The 25,715-nt window shown below is 35.0% G+C and overlaps 4 protein-coding genes across 6 annotated transcripts; 3 read left to right on the top strand and 1 right to left on the bottom strand.

Moving 5' to 3' along the window:
* The first annotated feature begins 953 nt into the window (after positions 1 to 953).
* Positions 954 to 5,706, top strand: FATB (acyl-ACP-thioesterase B). 2 transcript variants are annotated; one of them, NM_001288874.1, is made up of 7 exons: positions 1,286 to 1,325; positions 2,118 to 2,657; positions 2,764 to 2,897; positions 3,694 to 3,807; positions 4,168 to 4,339; positions 4,435 to 4,503; positions 4,981 to 5,318. In NM_001288874.1, exons 2-7 carry the CDS (start codon positions 2,160 to 2,162, stop codon positions 5,248 to 5,250), a joined length of 1,257 nt encoding a protein of 418 aa, NP_001275803.1. In that variant the 5' UTR covers positions 1,286 to 1,325; positions 2,118 to 2,159; the 3' UTR covers positions 5,251 to 5,318. The 2 variants fall into 2 exon arrangements, with proteins under 2 accessions (XP_006475754.1, NP_001275803.1); XM_006475691.3 differs by lacking the exon at positions 4,435 to 4,503 and having other exon boundaries at positions 954 to 1,325; positions 4,981 to 5,706.
* Positions 5,707 to 7,354: 1,648 nt separating this feature from the next.
* On the top strand, positions 7,355 to 10,035 carry LOC102629381 (auxin-responsive protein IAA1-like). The gene is made up of 5 exons (XM_006475692.3): positions 7,355 to 7,934; positions 8,558 to 8,745; positions 9,023 to 9,137; positions 9,622 to 9,683; positions 9,823 to 10,035. The coding sequence occupies exons 1-5, from the start codon at positions 7,663 to 7,665 to the stop codon at positions 9,849 to 9,851; spliced, it is 666 nt and encodes a 221-aa protein (XP_006475755.1). The 5' UTR covers positions 7,355 to 7,662; the 3' UTR covers positions 9,852 to 10,035.
* A 1,042-nt stretch (positions 10,036 to 11,077) lies between these two features.
* On the top strand, positions 11,078 to 14,873 carry LOC102629668 (serine/threonine protein phosphatase 2A 57 kDa regulatory subunit B' kappa isoform). Of its 2 annotated transcripts, XM_052436035.1 has the most exons (4): positions 11,078 to 11,585; positions 12,330 to 12,432; positions 12,669 to 13,869; positions 14,254 to 14,873. In XM_052436035.1, the coding sequence occupies exons 2-4, from the start codon at positions 12,377 to 12,379 to the stop codon at positions 14,608 to 14,610; spliced, it is 1,614 nt and encodes a 537-aa protein (XP_052291995.1). In that variant the 5' UTR covers positions 11,078 to 11,585; positions 12,330 to 12,376; the 3' UTR covers positions 14,611 to 14,873. The 2 variants fall into 2 exon arrangements, with proteins under 2 accessions (XP_052291995.1, XP_006475757.1); XM_006475694.4 differs by lacking the exon at positions 12,330 to 12,432 and having other exon boundaries at positions 11,082 to 11,585.
* A 1,931-nt stretch (positions 14,874 to 16,804) lies between these two features.
* On the bottom strand, positions 16,805 to 19,846 carry LOC102630440 (protein PGR). The gene is made up of 5 exons (XM_006475696.4): positions 19,603 to 19,846; positions 19,354 to 19,467; positions 18,649 to 18,871; positions 17,764 to 18,012; positions 16,805 to 17,136 (listed from the first exon to the last, which is right to left on the bottom strand). Exons 1-5 carry the CDS (start codon positions 19,746 to 19,748, stop codon positions 17,005 to 17,007), a joined length of 864 nt encoding a protein of 287 aa, XP_006475759.1. The 5' UTR covers positions 19,749 to 19,846; the 3' UTR covers positions 16,805 to 17,004.
* Between the last annotated feature and the right edge of the window lie 5,869 nt (positions 19,847 to 25,715).

Below are 25,715 nucleotides of genomic sequence, written 5' to 3'. Positions count from 1 at the left end.
AATTTAGTACCTATGGTGCGTAAAAATTATGTTTGCGTGAGCAACTATTTTATAACATGTACAAATAAAAAATGAGACAATATAAATAGAGTAAAAAAAAATTTGCTTAATGATATTCGCCATTTACTATTGAAGAATTTATTATTTTATATTTCATTTTTTTCACTAAATTGAATTTTTAATTTAATTACATGATGTTTTTAATAAGTTCACATAATGGTAGACAAAAAAAGAAAAAAAAATTATAAGAAAAAAGTGGAGAAGAAAATAATTTGATAACATTTCTATTAATTAAATATTGAAGTAAATTTCTACTTCAAGATTAAAGCCATTTGATACTACCTCTATTTCAACCAAAATTCAACTAATTTTCTACACTTTTTAGATTTAAATCCATTTAAAACCACCTACATTTAATCAAATATGAAAGTAAATTTTTAGAATTTGCATCAAGTGTAAAATTATTTAGAACTTACATTTCGTGAAATATTTTTTCATAATTTACTTCAAACTAAAGGTCATTTGAAAGCACGTGCACTTAACCATATGTTCAAAGCCAATTTCAAGAAATTTGATGTAATTTTATTAAGTTACAAAATTATTCTTGATCGTAACAGTCAAACAAACTAAACATTTGGTCCGGGGGAGATCGGTACAAAGTTAGACATAAAATATATCTATGTGTGGATTAGAGATAGTTAAGGGGAGGTAAGTGAAAATCACTCAAAAATTTACCACACGGGTCTATTTTATTCACCTAATAACTACTAACAATTTTTGTAGCAACAATAATGGGGGGAAAGCGCAAAAAGTCAAAAGGCAACCAAAAAGGAAAACAAAATAACAAGAAGGGCAAATACGTAAATAAGAGGAGAAACGTTCGGGAAATGGAAATTTAAACGCGAGGCGGGAGGGACAGGTGGCTGCTATATAAAGTAGTCTCTGCCTCTCTGGAAGCCAGTCACCCACTAAACCGCTGGCCCCAAATCTTTTCTCTTTCTCTTCCCTAGAAACTGTCTCAGTTTTTTTTTTCTCTCTCTCTCTACTTTTTTGTTTTTCTCTTTAATTCGATTTTTTCAAAGCGAAACTTAACAAAATAATGTTTAAAAAAAAGAGATGAAAGTTCTACTCAAACGAAAAAGGTAGCGAGAGAGAGATCGTAAACCCTAGAAGTTAGTGAGAAGCATCCGCATTTGCATTCGCTCGCAGATCCAAATTGAAGAAGCAAATGAGCTTTTATCATCTTTGTTTATTCTTTTTTCACAGTTTTGTGTAATTTTTGGTGGCCGGATTTTCTTCGCTATTTTGTTACTCGTAAAATTAAGGTACGGAGCTGAACAGCTGGTTCCATCTTCTGGTCTGATCTATCTGTTTTGATTGGCTTTGTTTGTTTTCCGGGAAACGAGGTCGCTTTCCACTTTGTTGTTTGTGTCTTTGCTTCTAGAAGCTTTTAGAGATCTGGAAACGTCCGTTGCGTTATCATAACAACATAATGCAGCTCTAATTTCTTTCTTAATTTTTATTTTTTTGTTTGTTGTAATTGTGTTGGCGATGGACTTCTTTAAGAGGATCGTTAGTGTTGGCGATTTCTCAGTTAGATCTGTTTTGATTAGTAATTTTTTTTTCTGAGTTTTAATTGTTTGTTATAGATTTATTGGTAATTGTTGATTTCATCGTTTTATATCGCATCATTTTACGTGAGGTTAATTAATGTCTCTAGAAAGGTTGCTCATTCTTTGTTACTGTGTTTTCGTGATAAGGAAATTTTAACTACTTTGCTGCAATTTTGTTTTTTCTAACTGAATTGAGGAATGGAATTTTTTTTTTAAATTTTATTATTATGGAATGAAATCGTTTTTAAAATAATTTGTAAATGAAGATTTGCAAAATTGGGAATTTCCATCATTATTTCTTTATAGTGAAATTTTCGTCTGTGCAATGTTAAACAGAAAAAAAATTCATGAAGGAAATTAGTACTTAGTTTTGCTGTGAATGTGTTCATGGTCTTCTCTTAATGTTTCTAATGTTTGATGTATGATTATTTATCAATACATATTATCTATGTAACATGTTTGCATGCCTTGTGTTCTAATAATTTTTCTCTATGTGGTACACAGGATTACTAGGGCCCTGATCTGTGGTTTACTCTACGGTTCAAGATGGTTGCTACTGCCGCAGCTTCTGCGTTCTTCCCAGTTTCCTCACCATCTGGGGATTCTGTTGCAAAGACCAAAAATCTCGGATCTGCTAATCTGGGAGGTATTAAGTCAAAATCCTCTTCTGGGAGTTTGCAGGTTAAGGCTAATGCGCAAGCACCTTCCAAGATAAATGGTACTTCAGTTGGTTTGACAACACCAGCAGAAAGTTTGAAGAATGGTGATATCTCCACGTCATCACCTCCTCCTAGGACTTTTATTAACCAGTTACCTGACTGGAGTATGCTTCTTGCTGCTATAACAACAATCTTCTTGGCAGCAGAGAAGCAGTGGATGATGCTTGATTGGAAACCAAGGCGATCTGACATGCTTGTGGACCCATTTGGGATTGGGAAAATAGTTCAGGATGGTTTCATTTTCCGGCAAAATTTCTCAATTAGATCATATGAGATAGGTGCTGATGGTACTGCATCTATAGAGACATTAATGAATCATTTACAGGTAAATGATAGTCTGTTATTTTGGCATGATGTGAAGTAGCTAATTTTTTGTACGTACTGTGGTCTTTCCAGTTGCATAATTCTTTTTGTATTTACATCTGCGACAGGAAACAGCGCTTAATCATGTTATGACTGCTGGTCTTCTAGATGCTGGCTTTGGTGCAACCCCAGCGATGGCTAAAAAGAACCTGATATGGGTGGTTACTCGGATGCAGGTTGTTGTAGACCGCTATCCCACTTGGTAAGCCTCAATTTAACCCAAATATGTTAAAATTCTTGGAACAATTCATTGAGAATCGACAACCTCATCATTTAATCGTGTGATTTACTGGTTTGCATTTGCCTATAATGATATGGTTTGAATGGTGGTTCTTATTGTGTGAAATTGATGAGACTTACCTTGGTGCAAAGAATTGACTTGGTTATTAAGTTGCATCTGCAATTTTTTTGTACAATATTGCAGAAGTTGGCCCATGGATATATCCAGAGGCCTATGTCTATATGTTAGCTGTTATTGCAATTATGTATTTCCTACCATGGAATAAGTAGTTTTGAAGGTTGCTACTATACAGTGATCAAGTGCTACATCTTAAGAATTAAGGGAGTTTTTTTTTTTAACCTTTTACTTTTGGACTATATATTTGGAAGTCGAAGACGAGTTGCTCAATGCTTAGGAGTTCTATTGTAATAGTCTATATTAGATGAGGTTGAAAAAGGTCTGTTTTATGATAACTGTATGTCTTAGTTTTGTGGAGCTTCATGATATATGTGATGAGGCTAGAAAGGCTTAATCTTGTAATTCTATTTTTTCTTCATCCACCCAAGTTTTCTGTCCCCATTTGGAATATTGGGATCTTTGGATTTTGGGTTATTGAATATATATATATTTTTTATTTGTGTTGGTGTTCTTGGTATATTACTTCTGCCGGACAGTTCTTCGTTGTTGTGCATTTGAATGATGATATCACTTAAATGAAGAAGAAAAGAAAGAAGAAGATAATTGAAGACTAAATGACTGATTTACGTCTATCTTACAGGAATGATGTTGTAAATGTAGAAACTTGGGTTAGTGCATCTGGAAAAAATGGTATGCGGCGTGATTGGCTCATTCGCAATGCTAAGACAGGTGAAACATTAACAAGAGCAACCAGGTGGGGAATTTTTTGGTTAAGTTTTATTTCTAGTGTTTTGTGTTCCTTTTTCTGATATCCTCTTTATAAGAAGGTTGCTGGTTACTGAAATCATTATTTTATGTATTTTATATAGTTTATGGGTTCCAAGGAAGGTAGCATGAATAATTTGGGTTGTTTGTATTATTAATCTCTCAAGACAGATACCAGAAATGTCTTTAATAGTATTTTTGTTTAAAAATTTGCTTTTCTTACAAATTTTGTTAGCTGCTGCATATGTTAATGCAAATATTTACATCGTAATGGGAAGTTGTGATTTATTTTTTATTTTTGTTGGAGTTGATGATTGTAATTTATAGTTTTTATGTTTGATTTCTGCAGTCTGTGGGTAATGATGAATAAACTGACTAGGAGGTTGTCCAAAATGCCCGATGAAGTTCGTCAGGAAATTGAACCGTATTTTCTGAATTCTGACCCTGTTGTCGATGAGGATAGCAGGAAATTACCAAAACTTGGCGACAGTACTGCAGATTATGTTCGTAGAGGTTTAACTGTAAGTGAGATTTTTTTTTTAATGGTAATAGTAATTTTTTTGTTGCTTTATTGTGATATATCTTGTTCTTTCTTGTTCTTTTCAAAACTTTGCAGCCTAGGTGGAGTGATTTAGATGTCAACCAGCATGTCAATAATGTGAAGTACATTGGCTGGATCCTAGAGGTAGATTTTCTATTCAGTTTATACTTGGTTTTCTAAAAATCCCTTATTCCAAAAGCCCTAGTATGCATACAACTAGGACAAAATAAAACCTGCTCTCTTCTCTCTCTGGAACCTCTAGCTTGTGTAAGTCAGGGCATCACAAGCAGTCTTTTTCCTGATTTGATTGAATGTGTCAAGTTTCAATTTTTTCAATCGGTAGGAATAGAGGCCAAGGACACCGTTAATCGTCAAATGGCATGTCTCTCTGACCGGCACGGTTAAGTTTAAATTTTCACAAGCCTTGGTAGTGTTCATATGTTATGCTTGACAATTGACTTGATAAGTCAAACATAATGCGTTTCAGAGCTGAAGCCTAAATTTTAGATTATTTCTTATCCGGCAGAATGAATTATGCTATATCAGGCTGTTTTTTGTTCCATTATGTTTTCCCTCGTCTTTTTTATCTCCTGTCTGATAGTTACTTTGTGCTTGTTGCAGAGTGCTCCTCAGCAGATCTTGGAGAGTCATCAGCTGGCATCTGTGACCCTGGAGTATAGGAGGGAGTGCGGAAGGGACAGTGTGTTGCAGTCCCTGACTGCTGTCTCAGACAAGGACATTGGCAATTTGGTGAACTTGGGCAGTGTGGAATGCCAGCACTTGCTCCGACTAGAGGAAGGTGCTGAAGTTTTGAGAGCAAGGACTGAATGGAGGCCAAAGGATGCCCACAACTTTGGGAATGTTGGTCCAATCCCTGCAGAAAGCACTTAAAACCCAAGTTTCTCGGAGATGCGGTGGTCGCGCTGCCGTGTGTCACATTGCTCGTGTAGAATGCTGTGTGCTCTTGGATCTATATATGTTCGCTTATATATTTAAAAATATATATCTATATACACATATCTTATTCATCTTCTTTCTTTAAAAAAAAAAAAAAGGTTGTAAGTTTCATTGTAATTAGCGTTTGCTGCGCTGTGTTTCTCGCTCCCTGCATTGCCGAATCAATTAGCTAGCTGCTGAGGATGACTGAGTTTGTATAGAGGGACAAGATTCACTTATGCTTTGCCTAACATTTTCGGTTGGTGGTGGTACCCTCATGTTACCTTGACCTTTAGATGGACAGGACGTGTATATTTTTTGGTTTGGTTTTAGGGTTCTAGTTAGAATCGAGGAGAGTTAGGCAACCGAATTTGTGTTTCGACTTTGCCAATAATAATTATTTTTTCATCAGCCAGCTTGTATGCCTAGCATGCCAGCCTCTTGACACGTGATCTTGGTTTTTTTGTGCTGTGTGGGTCACCGTCTTTAATTTTTGTTTATAAATCCTAAGGTGATATTTAGGAGGAGAGAATAGAATGGAGAAAAGTAATTTAAATTTTGTTTTTTTATTGTTTGTTTATATAAAATGTATAAGAATTTAATTTTTATTAGAATTTAATATCTCTTATAATATAGAATTTGAATTACACATTAAGAAAGAATTTAAATTCTTCTTATGTTGAAAACTAAAATTCAACATTTTAATTTGTTTAGTGTTAATAATTATTATATATAATTTTATTTTATCAATTTAATATTATAAATAATTTTGTATTAATTAAAATTAATGAAAGATTTAAGAAATTTAATAAAATAAGTAAACTTATTTATTTATTTAATTTGAAAATATAGAAATATAAATTAATTGCTTTCGGAACTTCGCCGGATCGTCGCTGGAAATTCGTCGGACACTCAGACTATTGTCGGAATTTCGTCGGAAAGTCACCAATCGGCTATGACCGCCTTTTATCTAATGAGAAGGTCTAATATCGTAAATCTAAGCAGGGATAAAATTGTAACTATTGGTGCAGGGTCTAAAAAGGAGATTCTAGGGGTGCTAATTGCACCTCCTCTTTTCATGGAATATAGATATGGGTCGAAAATGGGCCTCTTATACGAGCCCAAAAGTGCAGGCAGCATCATCTGGTTCCGGTGCGTGCATATGAAAGACTAATAAGTAATTGCCACTGATTCTGCATTATATTATATATTTATATGCAAAGCCGATGATGGCACATTGTACTCTTTCTTGTCAATCTCATATATTATTAATATGAAAATGAACTAATTACAAGATTCACTAAACTTACGGCCATGTTCTAAATTTATAACCCTTTTTTTCTATTCCATATCAGGCCATATGTGTATATGAACGGCTGCAGGCTGCAGCTAGATATCAAATCTCCCTACGGCTGCATTTAAATTAACTAGTTAAGGACGTGAATGCTAATCTATTCGGGAGATTAATTTTTTTTTTTCGATTGTTTAGTTTTCTAAAATAATTTTAAGATTTTATCATACGATGCCACGTGGAGATCAATCTCCATGACTCGCGGCCTCACGTGTAGGGGCAATCACATCTGATTATTTGGTCGGTGCAGAAAGCCGTGTGCTGTGCTGCAGCGGGTTTTGCTTTGCTAGAGAGGAAGTCATCGTTCATCAAAAGTAACTCTTAACAACTCATGAATCTTGACTCTTGGATCTTTATTTATTTATTTTATTGTAAAAGATCAAACAGTTAGTCAGTTATGATTCGATGAATCTGAGAGGGACACTCCAGCACCTGTCACATGCTTGTCGGGGCCGGCTCTCAATAAGTTCACTTCTTCAATTTGACCCGCAACCTTGCAACATCTTTTGTTTCTGTCCCCCGTACAATATTTCATTCTTTCCGGACATATTTACCCTCGGCCAAACTAACTACAAAGGCAGTAATCTCATGCGCTTATATCGCCGATTTGTGAGGCTTCGGTCGAGGATAAAAATGTCACTTCGTTATTCCTTCTCGTTGAAAATTATATTACTCGGTCGGTTTTCGGAAAAATGTGAGCGAAATGTTATTGAATTGTAGAAATTTGAATGAAGAGTGGAACACACAGGCTGTGACAAATATGCATAATATGTCTCAAAAACGCATAATTTAACGTTAATAACAAGATTTAAGCACTGATTAAAGGGTGGTCTGACGGCGTGCTTTCTACAGGCACCGGTTCGACTCCTCACGTGGCGGTTCTCCACTGGACCGTAACTTTTTTGTACATACAAAAACCTCGACATCCACTCACTCGTTCATTCATCCACGAGCAGAAGAATACAACGAACGTAACAGGGTAGCCAGCTACAATAGAATCAGTCAAACAGTTGCAAATGTCACAGGACACAACCGTAGACTCGCCAGAAAGTAGTGACGGCGCTAGCCTCATGAGTTTCGACACAGAACTGACTTTGGGATTACCTGGCGAGAGCCGTTCACCGGCGCGGGCGCCTGCTTTCGCCCAGGGACATAAGAAGAACTGTACAAAACGAGGGTTCATGGAGACCGTTATTGATCTCAACCTTGGTACCTCTCACATCAGCATGCCACGTGGACAAAATTCGGAGAGCCGGGTGTCCGGTACCGGAAAATACCCAGCTGCCAAGTAAGTGTGTGTATGTGTATATATATATATATGTGTGTGTGTGTGTGTGTGTGGTTTTCAGCAACCCAGCCATATTAATAGTAATTTCTTAAATGCATGTACATGTATGTATATGTCTTCGCATTAAACATTCAGCAGTCATATCACTTGGAATCATAATTATGCAATACTATTTGAGAACCAGGCAGCTTTTTTTTTTTTTTTTTTTTTTCATAGATATGAAAGATCATTATATACTTTATTAAAGTCCAGAAATCTTACTAAACGTCGTTATATTATTAAATCGCTCTATTTAATAATTTTTTCAGATTTTAACAATTCCAAGATCTTGAATTAGAATATTTATTTGATAATACATCCATACATATATAACACACACACACACACATGGATGTCTGTATTTTTCTAAATACAGATTTAGTTTAACACCATATGATGTTAATTAAATAAATAATGATAAAAATACATTTATAAATCATTTTACAATAGTGGAAAACTATTTGACACTGATGTGAAATTTTAAATTCGCATTTTAAAAAAAATATAAGCATGAGAAGGATTAATTTATATACATACACGCACAGAAAGAGTATGTTTAATTAATTTTGGTTTTATAAATCTAGGGCACAAGTAACTGGATGGCCACCTGTGAGATCGTTCAGAAAGAAGACATTAGAAGGCAGCAGCAAGCTTGTAAAAGTAGCCGTGGATGGAGCACCATACCTACGCAAAGTTGACCTGCAAATATACAGTAGCTACCAAGACCTGTTTCGGGCTCTGGAGGAGATGTTTACCTGTTTTACTACCCGTGGTAATTATTATATATAAAGATAAACGTAAATTCTCAGATGCATATGTCTGTACTTTTTTAAGATATAAAATTTAAATTAATACTAATCGCAGTTTTATCTATATTTTGAAATTTAATTAATCATAGTTTTATCTATATTTATCTATATAGTTAGTTGTTATAGCATGTAGTTCGAATCCACAGTTCAAAAAATGTAACATTTTGTGAGTTATTTTTTAGAGTCTGTTGCGGCCATGAAAGTTTGAAAGCATAGATTGAATGATTTGTTTAATTTCAGGTGATGATAATATGGAAGAGAGGAAGCTAACGGGCGCATTGAACGGGAGGGAATATGTGCCAACGTATGAAGACAAGGACGATGATTGGATGTTACTTGGAGATGTTCCTTGGAAGTAAGTGAAATCATTGGACTCTATTATTTATATCTTTTATATATATATATATTAGTTTTAGTAGTTTTCTAGTCCGAAATTTTAAAAAAATGAAAAGTCTGAAAAAATTTTAAATTATTTTAAAGTACTATAAAATTAACATTTTAAAACCGTAAGGTTTTAAAAATTTTTTGAACTTTTTTCGTACTTTAAATTTGTGGATTAAAAATTTTATATAGAGAGAGAGAGAGTGTGGGGGAAGTAGTTTTTTTATTCATTATTTTAAAATACAGGAAAGTTCGAAAAAATTTTAAAACTGTGGGGTTTAATAACATTATGAAATTAAGTTTTAAAATTACATAATTTCAAAAATTTTTAAGACTTTCCGTACTTTAAAATCGTATACTATTTTCTAATAAATTTATATTTCAAAATATATATCTCTAATATGTATTAATGTATATATGTTGTGGTTTATGATGATATTATTTACATGCATGCTCAGAATGTTCGTCGAATCATGCAAGCGAATCCGATTAATGAAAAGCTCAGAGGCTGTGGGATTAGGTAAATATAAATTCTCCTAGCTAGCTACTTGATTGAAGTCCTTACAGCTTAAATTGGATTGGAAATTAATTAATTAATTTTTCTCCATCTTCTGTCATTTTGTATATTGATCTGGTAAACGTTAATGTTAATATTGCAGCAGCTCCAAGAACACCAACAAATTGCTGAAGCACGAGTTGAGAAGACAAGCCATGAATGAAAGTGACAATACACTAGCATGTACAGGACAGAGAACCCCCCCCCCCCCCCCCCCCTGCTAGCTAGGGAACACATGTATCGGAGGAGCTGCTTGTATTTTTCTTTTTGCTTTAATTACAAATTTTGTCTTTTTCCCCCCCCCCCCCCCACCCACCCAAAATTCCTTGGTTTGGTGAAAGTGAAAATTGTACTGTCTGTAATTATCATTTGTCTCATAATCATAAAATGCATGCTCCTATGAATCACTCTGTTTTCTCTTTTGTTGTTTTTGATGCTCCCATTTGATGACAGCAAAACCCAATGATCAAAATGTTACTGGTACTATTTATTTATCATTATTATTGAAATAATTATTGTAAATTCAATCTTCTGCCATGTGGAGAATGAGCAGTTATTAATTCCATCTTACTATTGGCTAAAAATGGCAATATTCTATAGAAGCCGCCGACGGTTGGCCCAATCTAGATAAGAGCCGGCCCATAAATTATAATAAAGCAGAGGTTAATAATGTTAAGAATTTTAATATTTAATTTCCAACTTAAACCTAAATACTATATGTCATTCATTTATTAAACGATGAATTTTATAATTTATAAAATTACTTAATCACTATTTAATAGATGAATATTATATTAATTACTTAATACTTAAATATCAGAACACCTAACATTGTTTTAAAATTGACACTTAAATGTCGGAACGCCTAACATTATTATAAAATTGTCATTGCCATGAAGTTGGAGAAGAGGCTTTCATTGGTCTTAAGTAAAGGCTTTAGTCATAAATATTATTTTAATAAGCTTCTTGGATCCCTGAGTTGGGAAACTAGCCTCTCAGTTGCTCTCTTGATACGAGAAAGCAGCTGAAAGTTTGAAATTTGGGACTCGTCTGACTTGCTACAAGGTCAATGGGAATTCAAAATTACCTAATAATATTAATACATTGATTATTTGGGTTCTAGCACATCATGCACGGAATCCCATGAAAATACATACAATTATACAAACATACATTTCATTTTAGTTTATTGTTTAATACCATAAAAAAAAAATTGACTATTTACTGCGCTTATTTACTGTCTGTGCATTCGTTGTTGATCTTGTAGTAGCTGGTTTTGGTTAAGTGAACCAAATTGACAGTCCATAAACTGATTGAATGAGAAGTGAAGTGACTCCAAGTTAATAACCGATTACAGAGAGTTGCCAAGTTTTTGGTAGGAGAAAATGGGAAGAGAAAATCCAAAGCAGATCTATTTCAACTAAACCAAAGAGAATCTGAACATTTTTGGACATTACAAACACAGGGACCCAAAACTCTGTAATTATTAAACAACTTTTTCAATTTCTCTTCTTTTCTTTCTCTTTTTATTCTTCTTCTTATTATTATTATTATTTAAAAATAAATAAAAAAAAACTTCTCTCCTGTTGGTGACTCTCTCTTTCTCTCTGTACCTGCAATTCTCAGAAAATGCCACACCTCTTATTCTCTTCAATCGAGAAACCTTTCTTCTTCTTTCATGGAGATCCACCTCCATATTGCCATTACTAAAATGCCCTCTTAGTTCTAAATTTTTCTATTTCCTTTAACTGTGAGTTTCTTTTTGTCCCATCTTTTTTGGCTAAATCTCTCTCTCTCTCTCTCTCTCTCTCTCTCTCTCTTACTTCCATAGTAGTCTTATCCTTCACAGTTTTGAAGAAAGAACAGGTTTTTACTCTCTTATTTAATCTTTAGTTTTGGTTCACCGCAAAAAGTTACAATTTTTTTTATATTTACATGTAGAATTCTGTGACATGTACCATAGTATATGCATATGAGTGGCATAGGCTGTTTTGTTGAAGCGTGTGTTGATGATATTTAAGATCTTGGTTGTGTCCATTTGTCTCAAGTTCTGTAATTTGGGTTAGATCCTTCGTAAATATACTATCTTGGTCTCATTACTCTCCCAGATCCATGATTTGAGTTCACCAATTCTTTGTATGATGGCAAAATTTAGCGTTTGATTTTAATGTGTTTAGATCATTGTTGATACCAAGCTTCTGGTTCCTTTTCCAGATTATGATCGTAGTAGCTGAATTCCTTCGTATTTTTGTTGATCTGGATTTTCTTTTTTAGCTATATGCAATTGCTTTTAACTGTTTCTACTTTTGGGTTCAGTGTATCTGGCTGGAAAGCTATTTCAAGTAAAGTAATGTGGTAATGCTGATAGTCATAGATGGGGTTGCTTATTCTTGTGGTTGTTAGATTTCCACTGCAGCTAAATATATAAGCGGTCTCTCAAACTTACTTTTGACACAAATAAGGCCAATAAATTGCATATATACAGTTTCTTAACATTGAACTGAGTCTGGTTTTAGGTCTTTATTCTTTTTATTGGTATTAGGTTTCTCTATGTCTTCCCCTTGCCACACTCAATTTTCTGACTTTTACTTGAGTTTATAAACCATGTAGTCGATTCACAATGCATCCACTTCCTTAGAATTGCTTTGGTTTGCGGCATGTCATATGTACTGAATTCTCATATATGCAGATACGGTGTCCTCAAAAGTCTCAGGTAGAACTTTTTTGCTTTTGAAGAATTTCAGCATGAATCCCTTTCTGTGCGATTCAGCCATATTGTTGAAATAGTTGATGTGGATTCTTCTTGTTTAACTGCTATTGACCAATATACTAATTCTAGATTGTATCTGTTTTTGTTACTAGTGTGTTGCTACAGCAAATCAGCAATCTTACCCACCCCCTTATTTAATTCTTTGTGTGTTTTATTCATCGCTGTTATCTGTGATCCAGGCATTTTCTCTGCTTAAGATTGCTGCATTCCCAGTTTCCCACCATGCTCAAGCAAATTCTTAGTAAACTTCCTAGGAAGTCACCAAAATCTGACCAACTAGATGAGATTAATTCTGGCAGCAATAATTCCAACTTCAGCAATGGAAGCCAATGTACAAATGGTGGGAACGGTCTTTCAAGTCGCTTGAGTGTTGTCAAACGGGTCTCTTCAGCTGTTTTTCCTTCCAGCATCATGGCTGGAGTGGAGGCCGTGGAGCCTCATCTGTCTTTCAAAGATGTTTCAAATACTCAAAAGCAGAATCTATTTGTCAGTAAGTTGAACCTTTGCTGTGAGGTTTCTGATTTCAGTGATTCAGATAAGGTTACTGCTGAACAAGATCTTAAACGTCAAACATTGATAGAGCTTGCTGATTTTGTTTCTTCTGGATCTGCAAAGTTCACTGAACCAGCTATTTCTGGAATGTGTAAAATGTGTTCACTTAACCTTTTTAGAGTGTTTCCACCTAAATGTCGTTCTAATGGTACTGGAGGTGAAACTGAAGATGAAGAACCAATGTTTGATCCTGCTTGGTCACATTTGCAGATTGTATATGATCTACTACTTCGGTTTGTCAGTTATGGTTCTCTTGATGTAAAGGTGGCAAAGAAGTATGTAGATCATTTATTTATTGTGAGATTACTTGACCTTTTTGATTCGGAGGACCCAAGAGAAAGAGACTGCTTGAAAACAGTTTTGCATAGGATATATGGGAAATTCATGGCACACAGGCAATTTATTCGACAAGCAGTTTGCAATATCATCTATCGTTTTGTTTTTGAAACTGAAAGACATAATGGGATTGCAGAGCTGTTGGAGATTTTTGGGAGTATTATTAGTGGGTTTGCATTGCCATTGAAAGAAGAGCACAAGATCTTTCTATGCAGGGCTCTGATTCCTCTGCACAAGCCCAAATCAGTGGGTATTTATCATCAACAATTAACATATTGTGTTGTACAGTTTATAGATAAGGACCCAAAGTTGGCTACAAATGCGATTAAGGGACTGTTGAAGTATTGGCCGGTGACAAATAGCCAGAAAGAGTTGATGTTTATAAGTGAGTTGGAAGAGGTTCTGGAAATGACTAGTATGGCTGAGTTCCAAAAGATAATGGTACCACTTTTTCGGCGCATAGGATGCTGCCTTAACAGCTCCCATTACCAGGTATACTTCCTCTTTATCATGTGCATGCTTATTAATAAAAGAGTTGGTTAACATCTTTAGCACTGTTGTGTCTTTTTTTTTTTAAGTTCCCTTTGATTAAAATTATGGTCATTTGATGATCAAGAACTTGAAACTATGGGATTAAAATGTTCAACTGTTGTTTCTGGTCATAATTTCATTTGTTTGTTTCTAATCAAACAGTTTCCAATAGAAGATATTTCCTCATTGTATAGAAAAGCAAATTTTGATTACTTGTGTAAAGGTGAAGAGTCTGACTTAATATAAATATCAGATAATGAATCAACATAAAATGGTGATATGATGGGTAGTTATGGGTGAAGAATAAGTGAGAACTTAAATATTTTCCTTCTCTATTATTTTCAGGTGGCTGAACGAGCTCACTTACTATGGAACAACGAGCACATTCTTAATCTTGTAACCCATAACCGACAGGTGATTATTCCTCTTGTCTTCCCAGCTCTCGAACGGAACACCCAGAATCACTGGAACCAAGCAGTACTTAACCTGACACAAAATGTAAGGAAAATATTATGTGAAATGGATGAAGAGCTAGTGCAAGCCTGCAAAAGGAAATTAGAGGAGGAAAATTCCACATTGAGTGTGGCTGCAGAGAGGCGGAAACTGACGTGGGAACGCCTGGAAAGTGCAGCTAGTTTCCAACCCTCTGCTGATTATATTATAGCTCCAGTGAAACCGGCCACATGCTCTGTTGCTTGCTAATTGCTTCTTGAGCACCAAATATGGGAAATGAACCAACCATGTGTCTGGAGATTCTGATTATTGCAGGAATTGAAGTTGGCTGTTGAATTTGGCCAGATTTAGGATGCCAATCCAATAGGGTTTCTGTATCTACACTAAGATGTTGTTTTAAGAGTAGTTGCCTTGTGGTGCGGTGCTATAATGATATAGGTTTGTATTCCTCTGATGGCACTTGTGTATTGATATGTCGTTTCATTTATCTAAAGCTCTGTTTGATTTGCTTATTTTTCTATCCCTTGAAAGAGGTTGAATATGTAGATACTACTAATACTGGCGGTTTCCGATCCTAATACAATGAGAATATTCATTCATTGGCAAAATTGCCTTCAGGCATTTCCAGAATGCTTGGTTTAGGCTTGTATTACCAAGGGGCTTGGAGCTTGCTGCCTGTTCTTTTGGCCCACTTTGGCATTAGGCAGTTGGAAATGGATTCTTAATCACAAATGATGTCAGCTCCTCAAGACAACTGACCAGCCGAAGCTTTACCTTTGGCATATGATATGATAGCGTTTCGCTTTCTGTGGAAAATTACATGGAATCTTAAACATTAAGGAATTGACCTAAAAAAAAAATGGCATTGACCAGACAAAATCGAATGAACTATTTTTTTGGAAGAAATAAGAAAGCACCACCTGGCACCTAGTGAAAAATATCCCACACTTTTTTCTCTTTACTTTGAGCCATCACACCATCATGTCATGCTCTTTATATATGGAGAGAATATTATCTTTTGCTTAATTATCTGCTTAATCCTTGTAATTTTAGGGGACAGAGAGACAGAGAGAGATCATACCCACAATCATAATGTACGCACCACCGCCACCATCGGGTTATCAAGAAATGACATACCCATCCACATACTATGATCACGTTCGCAGGCGCCATGAAGAAAGAGGCTGCCTTTACGCTTGGTTTGTCTCAATTCTTTTTCACTTACTCCTCGCTTTAATTATTACACGTAGCCTTTGTTCTTTTTCCCCTTATTATGTTTAATTTTTGACAGAAGATATGAATTAGATGATTGTGGAACTGTGTCATCTTATTTCTCACTATTTTAATGCTTAAATTATTTAATTACTTTTGTTTTTTTATATATTTTCAATAGCAGTTATTAAGTAATATACAGGAACTTTAGGTGGCGTTTATTTTTTAACTTAATAACTTAAAGTGACTTAACTTAATTAATTAAGTTAATTAGAGGTGTTTGTTTTTATAACTTAATGAGACTTTTTAGATAATTTTGACTTAATAAAATAAGCTAATTTTTTTAACTTTTTACTTAATGGAGAAATTTGAATTAAGTCAATTACTTACTAATGTCAAAAATATCCATGTTTTATAATTTATTTTTCATGTCTATCCCAAAACTCACCCATAGACATTTACCCCACATAAAAATATTCATGTTTTTTCTTTCTTATATTATATACGACAAAATTTGAAATTTATGGTATTTTATATATTAAAATTCTAAAATAATTATGTATTCACTTGAATATAGTTTTACTTATAAATGTTAAAATATTGTGGTATTTAATATATTATTTATTTGACATTCAAATTTAATAAGGATACAAATGTAAAAGTATATATTTTCAGCTTTTTCAGTTAAAAAAAAAAAACTTAATACTTATTTTTTTAGATTCAGATAAAAAAACAAACATATAATTCAGATTCAGACATTCAGATCTATTCAGAATTCAGACTAATTCAAATCTATTCAGATTTCAGACAAAAAAAAAATATCACCTTAGTGTTATCACTATTATTATTTGGGTATTATTATGAACTGCAGTGTGTTCGCGTTGTGCTGCTGTTTCTGCTGCTTTGAGACCTGCGAGTGTTGCTTGGAAATGCTGTGCTGTTGCTGCCCTTGAATCAAAGCATCATCGATGGATCGTCTGATGATAGATGAAGATGTAATATACACATAGTAGACTCCGTCACTAGCTGTGGTAATCAGTCTGTTGTTTCTCTTTTGTCGGAAAGAGTGTGGCTTTCCATGAGTAAATAAATTGTTATGTTATAAAGAGTCTTCACTGATTCTGAACTGTGTCCCTATTTGATTTGCTGCGTCGGTGGTTTTACAAATCTGGCTTTCACTTGCTGAATGAGTAAAACATACTAGGCATTAACAGCCTTCATACCATGTGAGTGATTATTCATAACCGCAGTATTGTTTTTCTTATTGATCTTCTGAAAAAGCCATACGGACACGTATTTTATTAGGTCAGATCCAATGATTTTAGATTCATACGTAAAAATGCACAGATTTACAGTTTATTACAGCAACGCAAAATCTGAGCTGTTTTGGTTCGGTCCCATATTCCGGCTACTTCAGTTCCGGTTATGGCTTCAAAAAATGTACTTGCAGGCAATAGAAGTCAGCAAACTTGTCAGCAAAATTGATACCAGATTCACAGCATTGTTGTCTAGAATAGTAAGACCAGAAATCTTCTTCACCGTTGGTCCAGGCTTCCCGACAACCTGCATCAGCGATTAGAGATGCTCAAGCTTAGCTTAGAATTTGCAAAGACACTCAGGCCAGTGTTTTTGGAAGACTCTAAAGGTGTCTTTGAAAAGTTTAAAGTTAATTTTAGTGTATGGTAGATTTTCCTAGAAACTACTTTTCGTACTGCAGATTTTAAAATATAAGGAACACGTAACTTTTCAATATTTGAGTTCGAAAATCAATTTCATACGTAATAAAATTCCATACAAAAATAAAAAATTAATATCATAAAATATTTATTTTAGTTATCAATTATTATATATGCACAATAAAAAATATTTTATATACATGTTTATAAATATGTAAATAAATTTTATTCAACATTATATCAATTCAGGTATTTACAATCTTACAATAATTTAATAGTAAGATTTACAAACATACAAGACTACTTTTAAAACTTACAATACTTTTAAAAATAAATTTTACCAAACTTTTAATTGATTCTCTCCACAATTAATTATCAGCACAGCTAACGGCAACTATTTTAAAAGCTATAGCATTACCAAATTAGCCCTAAAATGTAGCAGTATGCACAAGTTATGATGATGTATGCCATTCACAGAAAGCTCATGCTAATCTAGATTTTACAAGACATTTACCTTGTTGCGGACACTGCAGAATCCACTGAATTGCAGTGTTGCTCCTAACAGAGAATCTATGAGACTTCCGCATAATCCTGCTATTGCAGAGATAGGTATCACCAATAACTGCTTAAGAGCTATATCACGAGTGCATGTTGCAGTGAAAAATCCAAAGAGAACAAATGTCAGTCCAATGACACTGCCAGCCGCCACAGCTGCCAGGAGTCCTGCTTTTGTTACACCACCATTTGTGCCCCTCCGAACAGGCTGAAAACCATGTAGGAAACAGATTAGATTTATATTCACAACTTCTGAAATTTAACTAGAGCACATCAAATATTTTTGGTCATGATTACTAATTGAAGACTTACGAATCTCGAAAATCAAATTCCAAATTTCCAATATAGCACAGCAAATATTGAAAATATTGACTCAGGACAGATATACACTTGATCAATGAGAGAAATGGTGAATAATGATTTATTAAGAGAGACTAGGCCTTGAAAGAACACAAAGAGCAGAAATTGATAATAATTAACAAGGATTCACTGATCATCCAGCCCTAGATGCAAGTCAGCTAAAGTTATGATCTGGCATGCAGCGCAGCAAAAACCCCATGTTTAAGCATTAGCATAATAGCATCATACAGATGACAAAAGAACTTTTAGAATGGAACTTTTAAAAATAAGAGAGTGGTACATGCAGATCCCCTTTAACAAGAAGAATAACAGAGCGTCAAGCTTCCTCATGCTACGAGAAGACACAGAAACATTAATAAACTAATGCTCTTCAACTTTCAGCAGAGTGAAAGGAAATGGAAGAATGCAATGGAATATGTCATAGGAATGCGATGCAAACTATCAGTGAGTTGAACAAGTACTCAAAAAGTAAGAGAATATCAACCTTAAAAGTTGTGATTAATCGAGGCTGCTCATCACTAAGTACCCCAAGCTCGGAAGACCAAGTGTCCCCATTGCAGCAGCAGTAGTGGCCTAAAATACCGCCAATGAGAGACGTCACAAGAGGCAACTCTTTTGAGTCCAAACACTTGTCCTGCTGTCCAGTCAACTTCCAAACTATCACAACTAGAACTGCTGCAATACCACTATTGGATAGCACTTGTATCCTGAAAATAACAAACCACGAATTCCCCATTAGAAAACAAATCTAAACACTTAGACACTATTTGGTATCGAGGATGGGCAGCTATAGTTTAAAAGCTATCACAATAAAGTGTTTGGTAAACATTAGTAACTAAAATTTAGAAGCTAAGTTGATTTGATCCTCTGATTGTATGATGAAAAACTTATAATACCTTTACCATTTTTTGTCAAAATTATTATCTGACTATTAACTTTTCTTTGTAATCACAAACTTTTTCCCACGGCAGCAGTTGTAGGCGGGGGCCTAAGGCAGCGCAGTTGCTCCCCACCCTATATTTTAGGGGAATATCCCCTATAATAAAACGCGGGGAGCAGCTGCCCCAAACGGAAGCTAAGTCCTTTTATTTACTACAAAGAAATGTACTATAAACAACTTAAAATTCTAAATTTCAATGCCGCAAGATGAAGGAAAGAAAGCAAGGCGAAAAGTGAAAAAGGCAGTTACCAATTTCTTTGACCACCCTCCTTAAAGTCAGCGTCAACGCGTCGCTTCTTCTCCTCTCCAACCTTAGTAAGCTTGGATGAAGTGAAGAAGAAGACAAGTAATAAAGCTCCGAATCTTCAGATCAATCACAGGCACGTGTAGATTAGTTTTAATCCTAAAATCCATTAACCGATAAAGACTTTGATAACTAAAGGAAGAAAATTTGGAAATAAAAAACATTAGAAGGAAACAAAAAGCAAGGAAACGAACCTGCTTCCAGCGGCGATGTGGGCAGTCATAACAATAAAGCCGGAGACTGCGCCGGAGAAGTTGAGGGATTTTCTCCTGTAGGATCTAATCGCGATCAGAGAAGAGATTAAGACGGCGATTAACGTTTGGTTTAGAAAAGTTTCCATTGTTGTCCCCGTCTGCGGAAAGGATTCGAAGCACTGACTGGGAAGTACAGAACATGTTTTTGGAAGGGAAATATGATGACTAATTGACTGTGGTCTGGGGATTTGTCCTTTTTTTTATTGCCTTTCAATATTGAAAAAGCTTTGGTGCTCTCAAAAATACTGTGGGTCCCTCTGAAAATTCTCAATTTCTGCCTATGGAGCTCAACTAACCACACAGCACACTCCACGCCTACAATACTGTTGCAGGATTCCAGTTGTGGTGCAAGCGAATAAGTGATAAAAAAAAGGCGCTCTTATGTTATATTGAATGTACCATATACAATCCATAAGAACTACATAAATTATGAGATTCATATAATTGTATGGTTCTTATTGGTTGTGTATGGTACATTCAATGTAACGTAATAAAATCCTAAAAAAAAGGGGGTTATTTTTAACCATTCAGCATATTTTACTGTCCACCCACTTGTTTTGTTTTGACAACTATTACCGTACACCTATTCTGTTACTTTTTGCCATTAAAGTATAACAACGTTGCTGTTATAAATTGAAAAGACTAAAATACCTCTAAATTGAATTGATTTAGTTGTGCAGATACTAAATTACCCATTATAATTTACAAAAAGAAAAATATCAACCGTCCACCTGATTTTATCCATTTTTTCAAAAATACACAAATTCTAATTTTTTTAGTTGCGCTCCACCTGAACTTATAATTTTTTTCACATTTCCACCTCCGTCTGCAAACCGTCAATAAAACTAACGGAATTTTGTCCAAATTACTTTTTAACCCTGAAAATAGAAAATTACATATTTACCCTAAACAAACACCAAAATATTAGCTTTGTGAGTATTGTAGCTGTTGCCTCCCAACGGTTACAATTTTTAGTATTTAAACTCATGAACCGTTACATATGCAATGCATGAAAGCTCTACCATTCAAGCAAATATACAGCTGCTCACAAACCAGCCACAACTGAGAATCATTTATTCAAATAAACCTACTCATACAACTCATCATCTACACATTGAAGCAAATATACAGCTGCTCACAAACCAACCACAGCTGACAATCATTTGTTCAAATAAACCTACTCATACACAACCCATCATCTACAGATTCAAGCAAATATACAGCTGCTCACAAACCAGCCACATTTGACAATTATTTGCTCAAATAAACCTACTCATACACAACCCATCATCTACACATTGAAGCAAATATACAGCTGCTCACAAACAAGTCACAACTGACAATCATTTGTTCAAATAAACCTACTCATACACAACCCATCATCTACACATTCAAGCCAACAATTGTCTCATTCTTTCAAACACATCATCCACACAATCAATTAAAAAATGGCATCAAGTTATAATTCAAGTTCTGCAACCAGTGGACAGTAACATAGAAAAGTTAAATGCACTCCAATTCACTGCTGGTGTGGTGTGCAAGCATGTGCTATGGTTTCCATTACACCACAAAATCATAATGCAATGTTTTGGTCACGCAGGTTCAATAAATGCAAGTTTTGGCAATGGTTTATAGCCGAAACTCTCATATACCCTAGCAATAGTGACCAGATAGCAGATAATCAAAATTTAGAGCTGGATGCAGTCCACTTTCGCGCTGATGATGTAGCAAAGATAAAGAAAAGGCTAAAGGTCATTGAAGGGACGCTTAAATGTATAATAATTATGCTAGTATTTGTCTGTGCTATTGTGTTTACTAAAATGTAATATATCCTACAAAATATGCATGAATAAAATGAGATTAATTATATTCCATTTGTCCTAGAGCCAGTCAACTTAAATACATTGTAAATAATATAACTTCAACCATAATAGATAAAAAATACAGCCCAAGTAAAATGAGCTTAAATACAACCATATCTAATTATCCAAAAAACAGCAAAAATAACAATTAAACATGTCATGAAAATACAGCCCAAGTAACAGTTAACTTCCATAACCAGCAATATTCCAAAATAACCAGCAATATTCCAAAATAGCCAGCAATATTCCAAAATAACCAGCGATATTCCAAAATAACAACAGATATAGCAAGTTTAAACATTTTTAGTTTGTTCGCATTCATCATTACAAAGAACCTGTCACATTTGAAGCTTGAGATGGATTTTCAGATTGTGACAAGTCCCTGACTTGATTGTTCACCTCTTGTTCCAGCATCTCCAGAGCCAACTTGAGCCTTTCTTTTCCTCCCTCTAGTATTGGAACTTTGTCATGGACCACTTGGTATCTAAATATATTGTACGTTAGTTTAAGAACTTAAACAAGAAAAAAAAAACAAAAAGAACTTAAACAGAAAAAAAAACACCTTTCTTGCTGTCTGTGATGTAGCAACTTCAGAATCAATTGATTTTGCTACTGTTGTTGTCTGTGATGCCTATGTTCAAGCATAAATGAATCTTATGTTACGCATAAAACAAATTGGACAACCACAAAAAAATAAAATAAAACAAGTCAGCACCTGTTTTCTTCTTCTTGTTGCTTGTTGTGAAGCATTTAACGGCTAAATTGAGGTAGTTGATGCCTACAAAACATGATGTTTGTTATTTAATGACAGTATATATAGGCTGCATATAATAAATAGTAACAGTTACATATGATGTATAATAATAAACTATTAAAAATTAATAGTAGTATATTGTCCGTACCTGAGAGTTATGATTTTTAGCTTTATTTGCCCTTGCAACAGATGGTCTTAATGGACAGGACCTCAGATTATGGTTGGAGCCACCACAGAATGAGCAAATAACAAAGACTTTTCTTTTCTCTTTATTAGGCTCATTTTGTGCTCTCTTCCTAGATTTTTTAGGCCTTCCAACATTTTTCTGCACAATTGGTGGATCAATCAATGGTCTTCTTGTACACTCCCACATACATTGATCCGGAAGAGGGCTAAACATCATTGAATATGTGTTGAGGTAAGTCTTTGTAGCAAACCATGCTGGAACATACTCCTCAATTGCATGTCTTGCATATCCAATGGCAGCCATCGCATGTTGACAAGGGAGGTCGGCAATTTCCCAATAACCGCAATCACATGTTCTGGACTCCAACTTCACCACAAACCTTCTAGGTGGACTATAAGCTGCATCAATAACTTGAAAATTCAGCTCACCAGAAGCTTGTACAATCATTTTTTGTGCAATCTTTCCTTTTTTGTCCAACTCTCTTACAACTTTAGGTGTCAGTTGTCTCTTCCAAGTGGCTGCCTCATGTCTCCTCTTTGTAAACCGTTTCATAAGCCGACATCTAATTTCTTCAAGCATTGTCAAGCAAGGCATGTCTCGGTAAGGTAATATCCAACTGTTGAAGCACTCCGACGCATTGTTGTCAGTCCGGTCTACCATGCAATTTCTATCATATGTGTGCATCGACCAACTATAACTAGTTAGCTCTCTTTCCAGCCATTCAAATGCAGCCTCTTTTACAGCTTTTATCTCTACCATTGCCTCCTCAAAGTCATGCTTGTTATAGCTTTTAGTAGCTTTCCAAAACAATTGTTTCAACTGTGCACTAGCAAATGACTTAGAAAAATTAGCATACACATGCCTAGAACATGCCCTATGATAAGCAGTAGGCCATGTGTTTGAAATTGCATTAATCAGCCCTTTTTGTCTGCCACTAACAAAAGTCACCTGCCTCCCATCCTTTAGATAACTATGCAAGTGCTCCATAAACCATCCCCATGTCTTTGTATTCTCAATCTCACAAACACATATTGCCAATGGGACAATCCCATTATTACCATCCATGGCAATAGCAGCTAACAGTACTCCCCCATATTTACCCTTTAAGTGACATCCATCTACCCCGATAAAAGGCCTACAGCCATTAAGAAATGCATTTCTTTGTGCTGGAAATGAAACAAAAAATCTTTGGAATAATACCTTATCGGGTATAGAAACACCATCACACAACACCTTACATATTGCTCCCGGATCAGCTTTGTGAATAGCTGCAGCATACTCAAACAGTTTCTGATATCCCTTCAAATGATCCCCAAAAACCTCCATTCTTGCCTTTGCTCTAGCCCGATACAATGTCAAATTTTCAATCTTCAAACCATACGTCTCTTGCATAAAATTCTTCAAAAGATCAATTTTCACATTCGGGTCAATGGCAATCTGACTTTTTATTTTACTAGCTACCCAAGAAGAAGACACTTTCACTGTCTTGTTGGTAAGTCTGAACTCATGCTTCTTATTATACTGTCGCAATATAAAACTAGTTCCATCGTTTAGTTTTTGACCAGCCACATATCACGGACAGCCAGCCTCTTTACAAGTACCCACAAATCTTCTTGGCTCACTGTAAACTGTTTTAATGGCAAACCCTTTCATAATCATCACTTCATGCAAAATCTCTCTAAAATAAGCAACATCTCTAAACACATGTCTTAATTTTAGCCTATTTTTCCCATCAACACCCACTTTATACTCATGTTGTTGTATGTAATTGGTCAATTTGACAGTCCCAAGCTCAATATCATCATAAGAAGAATCAACAACCCATTTTACCTCCTTATTATCACCAGATAAACTACCATCTGAATCAGAATCAATGTCAGTTTCAGTTGTGCCTTCATTGTCCTCATCAACAAGAGTACCTACAGCAGCACCATCAACTTCAGCTTACATGACTTGTGCATTAACATCATCATCGCTGCAATCATTTCTGTCCGAGTAGTCAGATAGTAATGCATCTACGTCAGATTCACCACCCCCAACAATAACTTGTCCCTCAACAACATCATCTTTTCTAGCAGTAGCTTCTCCCCCAACAGAGGCATTTTCGCTGACAGGATTATTCAACTGATTAATCAATTCATCAGGCAATACAACTCCTAGGTTAGTCAATAATGCATGTAGTAAGACAGAATCTTGAAACTGAGGGTACAGTGCTGGTGCAACTTCAACTGTGAGAGTCTTTACACCCAAAACCTGATGAATTTTAAGCAAAACGTCTAGCCCAAAATCTGAATCCAGTGCAATCTTAGCCTGATTCTCTGGATTTGTAACATATAACATGACTTTTGAAGCACAATCTAACCCATATGGACTCGTAATGCTTACAATAGTATCCTTAATCTTCGCAATTGTACAGTCAGGTTGAAGTAACCCTAAATTCTTTTTCATGCCTTGAAAGGATATCACTAACTCTACTTGTTGCATCCTGAATGCCCAAAAAAAAATTCAGCATTAGTTTACAGTTCTTGAGTTTTGTTGGTAACTCTACTATTTTCCTATTAATGTATTATTAATATTACAGGTCAGAAACTTAAAGAAAATGCATGTAAACAAACATCTAGCTGGATATGGATGCATGTAGCTAGCTTTTTAAACATTCTAATTTTACATGCAACAACTAAATCTTCCTCGGGGGGCTGAGGGATATACATACATATATAGCCAGGGGTTAAAAACCATGACCCATACATCACCAACAAAAAATTTTCAAAACCCCCAAATTTTATATGTAAACCACAGACAAAGATACATAACTAGGCAGGGGATAAACATGCATTCAACTATAGTAGCATAATCTTTCATAAATTTGCATCTCAACAGCCGAAAACGCATATTACTCCCCAATTTATCATTACCCCCAACAAATATGTTACAAATCAAACTAATCTATATTCTAGGGTTTCTAGTAACAGCGAATGAATGTGTTAACAACAATCACCAGACATTATTTCAAACACATTGTTGCATGTCAAAAATTAACTGAAAATAAGTAAATAAAACAAAACTCACTTGATTGTAGCTTCAAACCCTTAAAAAAGCAAAACGTCGCGACTTCGTAACAGCTCACCACTTTCATCAATGCCTCTGAATCTTCGATTTAACAAAATATTTGAAACTTAAGCGTGGTTCGTTGATGAAAATGCATGGAAACTATAGGAAAATGGCGGGATTTTGTTGTTTCTTCGTGCAT

The sequence above is a fragment of the Citrus sinensis genome, chromosome 1 (genome assembly GCF_022201045.2).
Source record: "Citrus sinensis cultivar Valencia sweet orange chromosome 1, DVS_A1.0, whole genome shotgun sequence".
NCBI classification, from domain to species: domain Eukaryota; kingdom Viridiplantae; phylum Streptophyta; class Magnoliopsida; order Sapindales; family Rutaceae; genus Citrus; species Citrus sinensis.
The sequence above is the reverse complement of the archived record's forward strand: the minus strand, read 5'-3'. Positions and strand labels throughout refer to the sequence as shown.